We start from the raw sequence: 15,836 nt of genomic DNA, 5'->3' as shown, positions 1-15,836 counted from the left end.
AGTGACCAAAACATCAGCCAGAAAGCATATGTACTGAGAAGTGGTCTGTGGTCCCCACCTGCAGAATCACTCCTTTATTGAGTGCGTCTTGCTAATTGCCAATAATTTCCACCTGTTGTCTATTCCAATTGCACAACAGCATGTGAAATTGATTGTCAATCAGTGTTGCTTCCTAAGTGGACAGTTTGAATTCACAGAAGTTTGATTTACTTGGAGTTATATTGTGTTAAGTGTTCCCTTTATTTTTTTGAGCAGTGTATATATGTGGATCAAAAGGGTTTCATTTTGTTCATATTATTGCTCCCCTTAATGGACAGTCTTACTGTGAAAGTCATGTACAGGGCTCTGAGTTGTAGGCTTAGGGCTCAGGGTTCCAGTAAAAGACAATCTGTTAGCAGAAAATATAAAGCCTAATCAAATGCCACAACATGGTGGTTTAAAGTACTCTTAGATCACAAACAGAAGCACAAGATATACATGCAGCATTTACATGCACACTATTTGACCAGGCATCTCACTTGCTCAAATGTTATAAACGTTGAAAGGAAGCAATAGTAGAGGCTTACTTGCATTCACCCTGTGCAGATCACCCTGTACTAGAAACTGAATGAATGTTGCTGGGCAGGCCTATTTCAAATGAATGCTGTGTTTTTAGCACAAGATTTCACATTTTAACTCGGACCATGAACTTGAAATTATGACTTCTTTTTTGAGACAGCATCTTTATCATTTTTCTCTACAGAGTCAGCCCAGGTGGAGAAGCCTGCAGCAGCACTTGCCACCCAGTCTCAGTCATCATCAGGCTCTGGGAGCTTGAATCCCTCATCGGGCCCCCCTGGATCGTCGGCATCTACGGTGCCCGTGTCCCCAGTCCTTCAATCCCCAGCTCCTCCACTCCTCCAGGACCCCAATCTGCTTCGGCAGCTTCTGCCAGCACTTCAGACTGCCCTGCAGCTAAACAATGCCAGTGTGGACATGGCAAAAATCAATGAAGGTAAGAGAAAACAGAGATTTAAGATCCACATGACACATTCAACTTGTCTTGATGACAAGCTAGCAGCAGAGACAGTGATTGATGGCTACAGGGAGACACTGAAATTATAAACTGTACTGTTATCACCTTCTGGTCTGACAGCTTTGTGTCAGAGGCTTTGACATAATCTGTCTTGTTAGTCTGAGTAGAGTACTAACTTGACATTGTCATAGTGCTATGCTGTTTGCATAGCTGCTGTCTTGATGAAGAATGCCTCACAGCCAGGGTATGCTAGAAAAGAACATGTCATCTGATCAAGTCTCACACAAAGGAAAAATTCAGCTGTCATAGTGGGATGAGATGCAGTAATTGTAAAAATGGGAATGACCGCACAGATTTTTCTGTAAGGTGTTGCAATGTACTGGATGGCTGCTAGAGGCCACTAGAAGTCATCCTGCTTGAATTTGATAGACACATCCAATTGAGGTTGACGGTAATGGAAAGGTTTTCCATCCTTATGTTGGGAGTATGCTGACACAAGCCTTCCTCAGCAGCCTTATGAATGAGAGTTCTTGTGGTACCAGCTCATGGTGTAAACCCTGACATAGTAATGGGAACATCAAGCTTCCTTACTGGTTTTTGAATATGTGATCCAGCCCATCAGAGCAGCAGTACAGTACCTCTGCAACTGAGCTGTTTTTTAAACAGCCACTTAAAGTGCTTTACAAAATAGAGAGGTAGAGATGTTTTGTATATCAGATATGTATATAGAGGCAATTGGGCACTCATATGTATTTTCATATTTACAAAGGTAAATAAAGGTCATGTAGAGATATTAATGATGTGCATATATTGATGTGCCATCCTGGAGGAGTTGGACTCTGTAGGGTCCAGGTATCACCTCATGCTACCAGTAGTGACAATGACCTTAGCCAAATGCAAAACTAGTGAAAAAACAGTCAAAAAATGAGGAGGGGGGAAAATGTCAGTGTCCTCCACCTGTAAAAACCAGTCCTATTTTGGGGGTTGTCTCATTGTTGCAACTCTAATGTGCCTGTTGTTAATTTCATTAACACCAAAGCAGCTGAAACTGATTAACAACCCCCTCTGCTGCTTAACTGACCAGATCAATATCACAGAAGTTTAATTGACTTGATGGTATACTCAGATTAAAAGTGTTCCTTTACATTTTTTTGAGAGGTGTATATATATTTTAAGACACAAAAAATTAATGAATGAGAAGGGCCAACTGTCCATAATTCCTTGGATTTATCACCTCACATGTGGGTTTCACTCATTAAATATGTCATATTGCAGAGCATAGAATTGCTCTCAGTTAATAAACAGGATCACTTGTGCTGAATAACTGATCGTTGCTGTCACCACAGTTCTATTCTCTCCTCCACCCAAAACATTCCTGTAAATGCACAACTGATGGACTCTGCTTTGGATTCTAATTTCTATACCAGTTTAGTTCCCTGAAAAGAAAAATGATCAGCTGTTCTGTCTTAAATTGTTAACTGTTATTACCCAAACCATCGTGCAGTTCTATTTTTAGCTTGTGTCACTGTATCATGTTAAAGCAAAGTCACATTCATAGGAGACACTTATGAGTTTAAGTGATTGCAGTGCAGCAGCTATACTTGTAGTAGGACTCTACTAACCATGTGTCCATTTGCTTTTCTCTGTAGTTCTCACAGCTGCTGTCACACAAGCTTCATTACAGTCGATGCTCCATAAGATCCTTACTGCTGGACCGTCAGCTTTCAATATCACTACTATCCTCTCTCAAGCTGCTCAACTCTCCAGCCAAGGTAAATGAAACCCGTACATAGTTCTGTACCACCACTGTGTGCTTATGTCTCTTATGTGTGTTGTGTAATGACTCAAATCAGCTTCCTGTGTGTTTCCTGTGAGTTACGTAGAAGTTGTATTTGAAGTTGTTTTGATCCCTGAAACTGTCTATCTTTTGTTTATATCTAGCAGCTCAGCAATCAAACCAGTCACCAATGTCATTAACATCAGACGCCTCATCACCAAGGTCCTATGTCTCTCCGAGGATCAGCACACCACAGACCAACGCTGGTCCTCTAAAGCCCCTCCTCAGCACGCAGCCTGTCATCCCACAGCCAAAAGTAAGATACAAAATACATATAGATTAGGTAGGTAGCAAAAACGTTTGTCTAAGTGAATATTAGATATTCTCAAAATAAAAGTTTGCAGTCATGAACATGAAGTGCTTTCAGGGGAATGTCTGTTGAATTTATTAAAATATTCATCTACAGTGATGATTCACATTGTCAGTCTATTTCATACATCTCGTATGAGACAGACTTGGCACTTTGTGTAGCAGTAGTTCCAGTGAAATAATAGGAGCTGCCTTGACACATTCTGTCTTACTTATTGTGTTTTAGGTGAGCACGCCATCAGCAAAGCAGGCATCTCACTCCCAGCCCACATCCCAGCAGCCCCTCTCCAGCGATAAGCAGCACAGTTTTGATGCTACCACAGCTTCCCCACGCACTCTGCAGCGCCAAGGGTTAGTGTCAGAACAAGAACTTGTTTTATTTATTTTTTGGATTAAGTATAATTATAAGGGGAATGATGAGCAGGTGAAATTTGACAGAAAGAAGTGTGCTTTTTGTGGGTCTGGATGTGAGTGTGTGAATATAAAGCTTGGTTTGTTGTTTCTTGACTGCAGAATTGGTTAAAATATTTAAGTCAGTCTATGGGCACTGATCTACAGCTGCTACCAGACAGTAGAAATACTTTATCAACCAAAGTATGTCCATTCACAAAAGCTGAACATTGTTAGTGTTGTTACGCCATCTGCTGGTCGTTGATGATACAGTGAGTTGCTCCTTGATTCACTCGGCTGTCTTAATTTATTTTGTGCAACAGTTCCCAAGAGGGGAACCAGTGTGTGGTTAATTTGAGTAGAGGTGGTCATTACTGCTGTGAAGATTTATTTGGTGTTGGTGTGAACAAGTTTAAATGTGATTGTTCTGCTGCGCTCATCTCTTGTAGTTGCAGACTCGCATAGATATTTTAAAAACTCTAATCACAAAAGTCAGAATCTTTTAGAGCTGTGGATTTAGTGTAAACTCCAGTCATTTGATCAGAGGTTTCAGTGAAGAAATGAGAACTGAAGATAAGCACCTGTAGTGAAGGTTGTGTGATTTCCTTCCATTTTATTTCCAAACTTAATCTTGCTAAAATCAGATGCATTTTGAGGCAGCACACATTCAGCTGGAGACGTGAAGCCTGATCTGCGATTTCAGTTTTCTTTTTTAAGAAAACTTTAATTGGTAGCTTACACAATTATTTTGCTTTTCTTTAAAAGAAAATAACATTTATGTTCATTAAGGCAGACCATTAAATAAGTGGTTTCCTCCAAAACCTCCTGGTTTACAGGACCTTCTGATTTTGACTGTCAGCTTGTTACACTGTTTCCATCTGATATTACCTGTGATTTTGTGAGAGAGGGGGTTTGATTTTTCCCTAACCATAGAATCCGAGACCCAGAGCAGAAATTCCATCTTGAACGGCAATTTAAAATAATGGATTAAAGAACAGGGCGAACACGGTTACGCCTACGTTATGCTAACGTAACACATTCAGCTACATGACGCACAACGAACACGTGTTTGGTATGTTAACGTAACATTAAGTTATTCAGATAACCATAGCATAAAGAACATACTAACAAGTTAACCAAACCATCAATCCATTGAATTCTTCATCCTCGGTGTCACTTCTAAACAATTCCGTACACTCCGTAGACGAAGCGCCGCTTCCTCTTCTGTGTCGCGTTAGTCAGACTCATCGTCAGCTGCAGTTCCAATTCCAGCCTTTCTGAATCCCAACAGGATGGTTTGGTTGTCACTGAAGCCCATGTTTTCTTGATCCATCCAATGACTTCCAGGAAAGTTGGGTGGCGCATTCTCCCAGTTGCCGTTAAGCTGTGCTCTCCATCCATCATCCACTGCGCCCACAGGTTACGCAAGACTGCCTTAAAGCTCCGGTTCACGGAGATGTCAAGTGGCTGGAGTATTTTGGTTCATGTGTTATAAATGTCACATATACGTCGCTCCGGAGTATAGGTCGCACCCCCAGCCAAACTATGAAAAAAAAGTGCGACTTATACTCCGGAAAATACGGTAATTGAAAATCCTGCAACACTGAAAATGGTTTAAGTCTGTACACAGAAAGGAAACACCAGATGGTTGCACCAAAAGATGATTAATTAATGGACTAGTGTTAGCATTATGAGGTTCAAATTACAGGCTGTTGACTGTTTTCTTGTTCTAGTCAAAGTGCTGTGTTTATATTGTGTTTGCACCTTTTGATGAAGCAGAACAATGTGCCTGGACACAATCTCATTCCAGGACAGTTGACTGTCAGGCTGCAGCAAATCAGCACAGAAACAGACGCATCTGGCCAGACACCAGTCAGCTGTCTGCATGCTGCTCACAAGTGTATCTCAAGTGTCAGAGTCTTGAAAATATCACACTGCTCACATACGGCATCATGCCAGCTTCTACATCGTCTTACCACGTTGATATTGATTGTAACAATAGCCCAGACAATGGAAACATGATGATGTTTTGTGACACTGCAGTTGCTTATTAATAGACTTTTCTGTTATCATATTCTACAGTTTACCTCAGAGGGTCCCAGTGAGGCAGCTTCTTAACATTTCTGCTGAAAAAGGTTCAGTTTCTTCATAAGCAGTGCTTACATTTTCCCCTGACATTGTGCTCATTGCAGCAGTCAGAGGAGTCCCTCCCCTGGTCCCAACCATGTCGCCTCCAGCAGCAGCAACGCCTCCAACTCAGCTTCTGGTCCACCCGCCGCCTCAGCAACCAGACCCTCCTGCTCCTTCACCCCCACCTTGGCTGCCCACTTTAATGAGAATCTTATCAAACACGTGCAGGGATGGCCCGCCGAACATGCAGAGAAGCAGGTCTGTGCCACACACATTTCAACAGGTTTTGGCTGCATCTTCATGGAATCATCATTAAAATGAATTGTCTGTAACAAATAATCTCAAAGGCATCAAGACTACGTGAAGAAGCTCACACCATGGGCAGCATCTGCATGTCTGAGAACTGCACCGAGCTCAAAAACCTGCGGTCTTTGGTCAGAGTCTGTGAAATACAAGCGACATTGCGTGAGCAGAGGTGAGAATACATGTTTTACATAAGGCAGTTTGCACCTGTTGATGATGTAAATTAAGCCTGCAGACAACTCATTCTTTATTCTCTACCTTTCCCCCTCCACAGGATACTGTTTCTGAGACAGCAAATCAAAGAACTTGAAAAGCTGAAGAATCAGAATTCTTTTATGGTTTGAGAACTTCTGGTTTGCAAGTGGGAGCAGGTGTTGGGGGGATGGGGGGGGACCCATTGCACATAGTCAGAAGCTGGAGGGAGAGCGGGTTGTTCAGTTCCTCTTGAGCCCAGTCTTAACACACACACAGACACACACACCCACATACACACACAGGAGTTGTAATTGGGTTTGCTTTGGACCGTTGGGCTGGGAGAACCAAGAGGGAGAGATGAAGAGCTGTTGTGGGTGGATGAGGGGAAGGGGGGCACTTTACAAGACTTTGTTTTGTAAAAACGCGTGGCGGTTGGGTGGGTGGGTGGGTGGGGGGAATGTAGATTTCTTGTAGATGTTATTATCTATGTTGTAAATATGTTTTGTAGATTGAAGCCATGGAAAGCCATGCCTATCAAAGCTTTTGACATCCAGACTAATCAACGCCTAGGCGGCTACGTTCATTAGCTAGCCTTTTCCTTCATGTTAACTCGTCTGCAGACTTTACAGCTTCATTTTGTCAGTTCGTAGGTCACTGAACCACTGAGCGTGTGTGACCTGCATGGAAACAGAGGAGGATGTTTGAAGCCATTTATTTACACAGAAGCCTAGCATAAAACATAACACGCTGTCGTTGATGTAGTTTGGGTTTTTTTCTTCAAATCTACTCTGTCTAGATTCTCTTCCTTCCACCCGCTCGTGGTGAACTGTAACATGTACTCAGGCGTGGCAAACATCCCCTCTGTGCAGATCTGTGCTTTCAGTGGTTCAGTGATTCTTTTTGCAGCTTTCTGGTGGCCCTGCATTTCCCAGTCTGAAAATAAACAGTGCCTGGTGGTGTGATGGAGTGAGTGATTTAAAAAGAAAAAAAAAAAGACATGATGGCATGCTGCTTTGGACCATTCCCTCTCCCCTCCCCTGGCCTCGGCCCTGCCACACCTTCTCTTGAGACATCACACCCTCCATGTTATCTTTTTTTTTTTTTTTCCCACCCTCCCCATTGTGTTTCAGCTGTTTCCCTTCCTGCCCCCCCCCCCCCCCCCTCCCCTCCCCCTCCCCCATCTTCTCATGTTCAGGTGTTATCACTGGTTCATTCCTTTGTACAGTTGCTAACATAGCAGTGGCGTTTTGAGAAAACAGAGGAAAAAGGGTTTATTTATAAAGAATTGTAGGGATGAGAGCAACAATCACAATGATATCCACACCTTTTTTTTTTCACCAGCACCCAGTTTAGGAGTTGTATTACAGCTGCAAGTGGGTCAGAGGCAGGTGGGTGTGTATGTGGAGCACCTCTTGAGTCAGCGCAGGGTAACAAGAGGTCAAATGTGAAATGTATGTATTGTAATAAACATGTTAAACTAAAGTGAGCACTGGTTATTTTCTTGGAGTGTTAGGTTTGGTTCATTTGCTAGTGCCTTGTTGAAAGTCTTAAGCCTCATTCACCTGCTGAGCCCTCCGTTTTCTTTGATCCCAACAAGAAGATGATCTTCAACAAGCATGTCATGCACACACTCGTTTTTCTGGCACGTTCCCACCCACCCCCCCACCCCCCTCCCCTGTCGTTTGTTTGCTTCTTACTGTTGAAGAGCAGGGTCCTGAGCTGCAAAGGCCTGTTTATTTCTCCCACCATAACTATCTATTGATAAGTGAACTGCACCACACATTCAGTAAAGGTGACCACATCATTGCTTTGTATATTGTTTCCTGAAGTATATTGACAAATGAAATAAAATATGCCTCTCCAGGGCCATGTTGTTCTTGGGTTTTTGATGGTCCCTCAAGCTTCACTTTTGTCATTTAACTTGAATGTGTTTGGTTTGGAAACATTAAGCAAACATTACATGAACTGGGACAAGCTGTGCCTTTGTCCAACTGGTCAGTGACTGAGCAAGTTAATCTCCTGGTGCTGCAGCTCAGACGCTTAGAAGTGCGTCCGTGATCAAGTCTACCAGTCGATTGCAACCCGAAGCTCAGCAATAAGATTTTCTCTCATTGTAAGAAGGAAAAATTCACAATCAAATGTGTGGACATGCTTTCTTGCAGAGCATCCCTCTGAAAGATCAGTTAGCAGATCAAATGTGTAACATGATGGAGGCATGATAAACTCAGTCCTGCGAGGCTGCAGGATGCTTCAATCCAGCTAAAAGCTGAATCTCCTGTTATGGTTTCTACTCTGACTCGGGCCAATTTCAGTGAGGTTTTTTTGTTGTTAATTCTGTTGTAACCACGTGTAAAAAGTTGAAGGCTAGTCTGAAACACAGCAGAAATTACTGCTGTACAATTTGAAAATGTAACTTGGACGGTCCAGGAGCAGGATTTTAACTCTTCAGCAAATGAGTTTGAATTGGACATGCTAATAATAATCCAGAAGTTAAAAATTGATTTATTTCTATAGTTCAGTAAGTCAATTTCTGTTCAGACTTTTATGTATTTCAACTTTTCTTTATTGCCAACATGTTTATTCTGTATTTCATTTAAGTCTATATTTCTAAACTGTATTTCTGAGTATGTTAAGATACTGCTTTAGAATTCAGCTTCGAAATACAGGAAGAAATGCTGGAACAAAACGTACAGTACTGTGCATAAGTCTCACCCCTCGTTTCTTTATATTTTCTTTGCAAGGAGCCAAACTTTCTCTTGGTGTCCAGCGTTTCCTACAAAAAAATGTGAGGAAACCGGACAAGTGGAAGACAAGAAGTGTCAGGCCTTAAGGCTGAGGTATGCCACATTACTGAAAATCAGTGGCAACAGTCTGATGGAGAGATGATTGCAAATTTTAAATTTTGGTTCAAATCAGTATGGAGGAGGTCAGGAGAGAGGTACAACAGGTGTCTGCAGCCACCTGTAAAACACAATGGAGGCTCTCATGATTTGTGGCTGCCAGTGGTGTTGGGATCTTGTCAAATTTGATGAAATTATGAACACAGAAAAATACTGTCAGATTTTGATTCCACATGCATTTAAAGGGTCTAATTGGGAACAGCTTCATTTTTTAGCATGACAATGATCCCAAACACACTGGCAATGCAGTAAAATCATACCTGGATAGAAAAACACACAATGGAACACCATCAATCATGGATTGTTTCCCCAGAGCCTGGACATTACTGCAGCAGTGTGGGATCATCTTGACAGAGAAAGGAACCAAAAGGGAGCCAACAAACACAAAAGAGCTGTGAATGTCCTACAAGGTAACTGGAGAATTATTCCTGAAGACTACTTAAAGAAATTACAAGAAAGTTGCCTCAGAGCGTTCTGGCTGTGTGGATGAATAAATGTGGTCATAGCACATGCTGATTTTCAGTGCTTCAAGTTTTCAGAATTGTACAAATATTTGTTTTTTTTTTTTTCTTTTTTTTTTTGGGGGGGGGGGGGGGGGGGGTTGCCTAATAAACTATATTTCCATGTATGTTAAATCAAATGTGTTGCGTAGCTCTGAAAAGTTTGCCTTTCGTAGGATGACATTCGTGGTGATGCTCTAAGCTGCCTGTAGAGGGCAGCAGCTGCTTTATCATTTCCCATCTTTAAAGGTTAAAACCAGCATCTCACACTGTTAAAAGCACAAATGAATGCTCTGAGCTCTTATTTTGTAATTCATCCTCTTATCCTGTTCAGGGTCACTGGAGTCTATCCCAGCTGGCATAGGGCAATACCCTGTACGGGTCACCAGCCTGTCACAGAAAGACAGATAACCATTCACATCTATGGGCAAATTAGAATGACCAATTAACTTAACCCCAGTAACTGCATGTCCTTGGACTGTGGGAGGAAACCCACGCAGACACAAGGAGAGGCCTGGGCCAAGGTGGAATTGAACCCAGACCTTCTAGATGTCATTCTAGCTGTGAGGCAGCAGTGCTAACCACCATGCCGCCCTGTTCTGTAATTTCTGATGCATTTTTGTTAAACATCTAAAGTTTGTGTAGAAAAATATATATTATTTCTTAACCCATGACTCTGACACTGATCAGATACTTTGAAGTTTCTAATGCTTGTGTTATTTATAGGAACATTGTTTCTGCGTCAAAAAGAAATCAACATTAAGATTATTTTCAGTGATTCACATACACACAGCATCACTTCACATATATTACACTCACATGGAGTTTCATCTTCTACATCTTATTTCATATGTGTTTGCATAAAATCTAAAATAATTTATCATCCTTGAACTGTTTAAAAAAATGGGGGGGCATTTTTCTTTTAATTTCAGTCTTGTTTGGTCAAAAGATGATAAATCAGATTTACAGGAAAAAAAATAATATATATATATATATATATATTTATTTATTTCAGGCCACATGCCTAAGATAACAAATTACACTGAACTTTTTTTTTTTTTTTAATTTACATATGCTACTTTTATGCTTCTAAATGCAATTTTATCCCATGGCCTCTCTGGCCTCACCCTGTAGATGTTTTTAACTAACATGAAATTCTGCCTGTATTTTAAACTTGTTTTAATAAAGCAAACCAATTCAGCTCTGCACACCTGCATTAATTACCTACTGCTTATTATTACACATAAATTAAGAAGGGGAGCATATAAATTGTACCCCAATTCCCCCATGTTGCAGGACGCTAAAGCACGGATGATGTGATTAAACAGGTCAAAATTAAATTATCAACTTGCAAACCCACCCGGGGTGCTTTTGAGTGAAGATCCTCTGACCTTCTCTGAAGATCCTCTGAGTTTCTGTGAGCAGTTTCCCTGCATCTCTCTCCACTGTGTGTATTTTCAGGAGGCTCTCAGATGCAGAGAATATTATGTTGAGCAGAGTAAACTAGATCATGGAGGAAGGAGACAGTCTGTCTGTCTGTGATCCCTCACAGACATTGATATGGCTCACTTCAAAGAGAGAAGAGGAAGCACCTGAGGAGGTGTCAGAGGAGGGCTGTCTGTCCTGATGGAAGTCTTCACTGACCTTAACAGTTGGTTCAGGCAGTGATATTTGAGTAAAATCTCAAATGTCATTGCTTTAGGAGCTCGGTTTAAATGTGAGACTTTTTAAGAATCAAATTAGATTCCAGTTAGCCATTGTCCTCCCCTGCCTCTGTCTGTGGGGCTTTTATTAACCAAAGCACCTCCTGTCTGTAGTAGGTCACACCTACAAGTCTCTCCTAATGTGTGAAAGCAGACGCGACCTGTGGGGCACAATCACACCCTTAAAAGGCCACTTACGGGAAACACCCCTCTCCCTTCTGTGTTGAAATCTCTTTGACCTCATCTTCTCTGCAGGAGAAGACACACTGTTTTGTTTTCTTACTGCTGCTCTGTGGTGACTGGGGGCAGGTTCACTTCAACACCGCTCACAGCTCACCTCTGACACCTCTGACACCTCCACATCTACACTCACGCATCAAGTTCAATTTAGTTTGTGATGGAGACACAATATAACATCCATCCATCCATCTATCTTCTGTTTATTTATTTTAACAAAATAAAAGCATATCAGGTGCAAAATACAAGACCAGCCAAGAACATGCATAAACACACTCCCCTCCAAAACTATTGGAACAGTGAGACTAATGCCTTTATTTCTGCTGTAGACTGAAAACAGTTGGGTTTGGTATTAAAAGATTAATATGAGACAAAAGATCAACATCTCAGCTGTTATTTCCAGGCATTTACATCTGAATCGGTTCAGAAGATAGCACGTCTTCTCTGAACCCACCCATTTTTCTTGTGAGCAAAAGTATTGGAACAGATAAACTTAAATAGATTAAAGTAAATAAGACTTAATATTTCGTTACAAATCCTTTGCTTGCAAAAACTGCATCAAGCCAGTGACCCACTGACATCACAAAACTTTTTGCATTCCTCTTTCCCAGGCTTTCACCACACACACTTTCACTTGAAAGTGTGTGTGTGTGTGTGTGTGTGTGTGTGTGGGGGGGGGGGGGGGGGTACTCACTTCAGTCTCCTGTTTAGCAGGTAAAATGCTCTATAGGGTTTAAGTCTTGAGACTCACTAGGATGGTCTAAAACCTTCCCCTTCCTGCCCCTGATTCACTCCTTTGTAGTGTTGGCAGTGTGTGTTTTGGGTCATTTTCTTGCTGCATGATGAAGGATCTCCCCATCAGTTTGGTTGGATCTTTCTTTAAATTGACAGACACAATGTTTGTGTAGACTTCTGAGTTCATTGTACTGCTGCCATCATCAATGAAGATTAATGAGCCCGTCCCAGAGGAAGCCATGCGAGCCCAAGCCATGACATTACCTCCACCGTGTTTCACAGATGACCTCATATATTTGGGATTATGAGGGATATAAAAAAATGTATGTAGCTAGAAAGAACCCATTCATTGTTTTGAAGCCTGGTTTTGAAGTTTGGCGTTCTATCCATCACCATCATATTGGTTTCCTACTGCCAAATATGGCAATATTTGAACAAGTAGGTGGAGTGCTAGTGCTAGGCTCACTGTCACTGATTAACAAGATTCATCCATAGATGGTATGGGTCTGTCACGCAATACAGACACCTGCTAATTACTGCTAAAAAATATACAAAAACACAAAAACTCCACTCACCATAACTGGAACCCAAACACCTTGGATGCTGCACAGCATTGTGTGTTATTTGTTGGTTAACTGCATGAAAAAAAGACATTAATGCCAGAAGCATGGTCAAGAGGTCAATTAAAGTAACTTGAAGTAGATGAGATGATGTCAAGCAGAGAGCTAGAGGACCTATCTGTGAATAAAAGCTGCCACACTATTTATATTTAATATTTGGTGTTAACAAAATTTAGAATGGGTGTGTTATATAAAAATTCACCCACTATACAGTTGTCACAAAGGGGGAGAATGAACTATTGTACCAAGCTGTAAACATGTAAAGCACTGTGTAAAGCACTGTAAAGCACTGTGAGGATCATGTTCTTTGATTTCTCCAGTGCTTTTAACACCATCCAGCCAGGACTTCTGAGAGACAAGCTGGAACTGTCAGGAGTGGACCACCACATCTCCGAGTGGATACTGGACTACCTCACTGACCGCCCACAGTACGTGAGGACACAGGGCTGTGTCTCTGACAGGCTGGTCTGCAGTACGGGGGCCCCACAGGGAACTGTGCTGGCACCGTTCCTCTTCACCCTCTACACTGCAGACTTCTCCATCAACTCCCCACGCTGCCATCTGCAGAAGTTCTCTGACGACTCTGCCATAGTTGGCCTCATCACAGGTGAGGATGACTCAGAGTACAGACAGTGGACTCAGGACTTTGTGGACTGGTGCCAGCGGAACCACCTCCTGATCAACGCCGCTAAAACCAAGGAGCTGGTGGTGGATTTCCGCAGGCGCAGACCCACCACACGGACACCGGTGAACATCCAGGGAGTGGACATTGAGATAGTGGACTCTTATAAGTACCTGGGTGTTCACCTAAACAATAAACTGGACTGGACTCATAACACTGATGCGCTCTACAGGAAGGGTCAGAGCAGACTCTACCTGCTGAGAAGGCTGAGGTCTTTTGGAGTGCAGGGGACACTCCTGAAGACCTTCTATGACTCTGTGGTGGCATCAGCCATCTTCTATGCAGCAGTATGTTGGAGCAGCAGCTTGTCTACAGCTGAGAGGAAGAGGATAGACAAGCTCATCAGGAAAGCCAGCTCTGTCCTAGGATGTCCTCTCGACTCAGTGCAGGTGGTGGGAGACAGAAGGACTCTGACCAAAATAACATCACTGATGGACAAGGTCTCCCACCCCATGCATGAAACTGTTGCTGGGCTGGAGAGCTCCTTCAGTGACAGACTGCTGCATCCTAAATGCACAAAGGAGCGTTACCGTAGATCCTTCCTCCCAGCAGCTGTAAGACTTTATAACCATCACTGCTCCCAACAAAAACCACAATAACCTACACAATGTAGGATAATATATAATATACTGTAAATAGTCCGGCCTGTTAAGGTTCAACACACAGGCACATCATGTACATTGTATATAGTGTTATTATTAGTAGTATTAGGGTTAATCTTGTTTGTTGATTTTATATATATATATATTCTTTTCTTAATAGTGTAAATTATTATATTTTTATTTATATTTATAATAACTGCGGCTGCTGTTACACCCAAATTTCCCCTCTGTGGGACAATAAAGGCTGTTTCTTCTTCTTCTTCTTAAACATGTTTATTTCTGCTGTTAAGCTGGGTGCTTTAGCATGGGAGTCTAAGGGATTGATTTGTAGACCGCCTCAACAGGAAATAGTTAAAAGAACAGCAGCACACATCCAAAAACATCCAGCACTCACTGGTAAATCAGTGGCCCCTGTGCTCAATGATGGAGCCGCAGTGTTTCAGGGCAGCGTGAGCTCGTAAAATAAAATTGTCCTTAGCAGCTTTGACCACCAGGGGGTGATATTTAACCGTCAACCACAACTACAGACAGGCTTTGTGCGGGGAAAATCCAGCAGCCGGGTTATTATTAAAGGAACATTTCTGACCATATTAAACTGAAAATGAAAATATGGTAAGCCAGAGATTTTTCATATTAACAGTAGGTGGTCAGAGACACGGTGGTGGTGTCCCCTTGCATTTCTGCACAACATCAGAAACTTTATGAGAACTTCATGTGAATAAAGCCTCCAGAATTTTTTGAACTACTATCTTTGACCCATTGTACTCATTTCACACACTTCACAGTACAGATAAATGATGTAACGCCAGCCGTGGACTGGCGCCTCTGTGGAATTGCAGATAATTACTTTAATAGCAGTGTGTGTGTATTCTCCTGTGTTCCCTGAAGCGGGATCCTCCTGCTGTCTGTTGGCCGCAAACAGCCTGCGGATGTTTTATTTCTGCGCTCTCGGAGCTCTCAATGATTCATTACATAAATTAAAACATGCGTGTTGTTATTATTATTATATTCTGGGCTTTTTTTCTCTCTCTTAACTGTAGAGGGCATCTGGGGATGCAAGAGCTTACGCACACACCTATGTTTTGCATTGGCAGTTGTTAAAGGGTAATTGCGTGTGTATGTGTGTGCGTGCGTGCGTGCGTGCATTGTGTGTGTGCGTGTCGTCTCGGTGGCGCCATGTGCTTTTTTGGATTGCTAATTTCTCTGAGTGACTGTCCGCTCCTTCCTGCAGCAGCAGAAGTGCGATAGCCTGAAGGGGAGCGGCTCAGCGCGGCGTCAACCTGGCTGCCACCGCAGGTAGCTGCTGTCCACGCATCACACAGACAGCTGGGTTTTATAATGCACTTACCTGCGCTCAGGTAGGTTCTTTTAGTTCTCTTTATATAACTTTGGATAATTTATGTCATGCAGAATAAAAAAAAAGGAGGATTAAATCATACATCTGCTGTACCCATGCCGCTGAAAAGACATATCATAATCCAAGACCTGCATTGCTGTCAGGCAACAGTGTGACTGTCTGCGAGACAGCTGTTAACCTGCTGGAGGGACTGCTGCCCGGACCAGTGGCGTCCATTATATTATAGAAATAGAGAACGATGAATTAAAGCTTCGGAGTGATCAATCTCGAGAGTGACAAGCAGTGTCAGACCGGAATCAAGATGATGTGGCCTAGAAAATA

At 42.3% G+C, this 15,836-nt stretch overlaps 1 protein-coding gene across 4 annotated transcripts in view; it reads left to right on the top strand.

Moving 5' to 3' along the window:
* Positions 1 to 8,032, top strand: part of waca (WW domain containing adaptor with coiled-coil a) — a 36,146-nt gene extending 28,114 nt beyond the window's left edge. Inside the window, exons 7-13 of one of the 4 annotated variants that reach the window (XM_030756963.1) lie at positions 743 to 994; positions 2,665 to 2,787; positions 2,960 to 3,108; positions 3,388 to 3,512; positions 5,744 to 5,939; positions 6,029 to 6,148; positions 7,884 to 8,032. In XM_030756963.1, coding sequence (XP_030612823.1) covers positions 743 to 994; positions 2,665 to 2,787; positions 2,960 to 3,108; positions 3,388 to 3,512; positions 5,744 to 5,939; positions 6,029 to 6,148; positions 7,884 to 8,006 — 1,088 coding nt within the window. In that variant the 3' untranslated portion in view covers positions 8,007 to 8,032. Of the gene's footprint in view, positions 1 to 742; positions 995 to 2,664; positions 2,788 to 2,956; positions 3,109 to 3,387; positions 3,513 to 5,743; positions 5,940 to 6,028; positions 6,157 to 6,258; positions 6,605 to 7,883 lie in introns of those variants that run through there. The other 3 variants (XM_030756962.1, XM_030756965.1, XM_030756964.1) reach the window with 3 other exon arrangements.
* The last annotated feature ends 7,804 nt before the right edge of the window (positions 8,033 to 15,836 follow it).

The sequence above is a fragment of the Archocentrus centrarchus genome, chromosome 20 (assembly GCF_007364275.1).
Source record: "Archocentrus centrarchus isolate MPI-CPG fArcCen1 chromosome 20, fArcCen1, whole genome shotgun sequence".
Taxonomy (NCBI): domain Eukaryota; kingdom Metazoa; phylum Chordata; class Actinopteri; order Cichliformes; family Cichlidae; genus Archocentrus; species Archocentrus centrarchus.
Note: the sequence above shows the minus strand (reverse complement) of the source record. Positions and strands in the feature narration are given on the sequence as shown.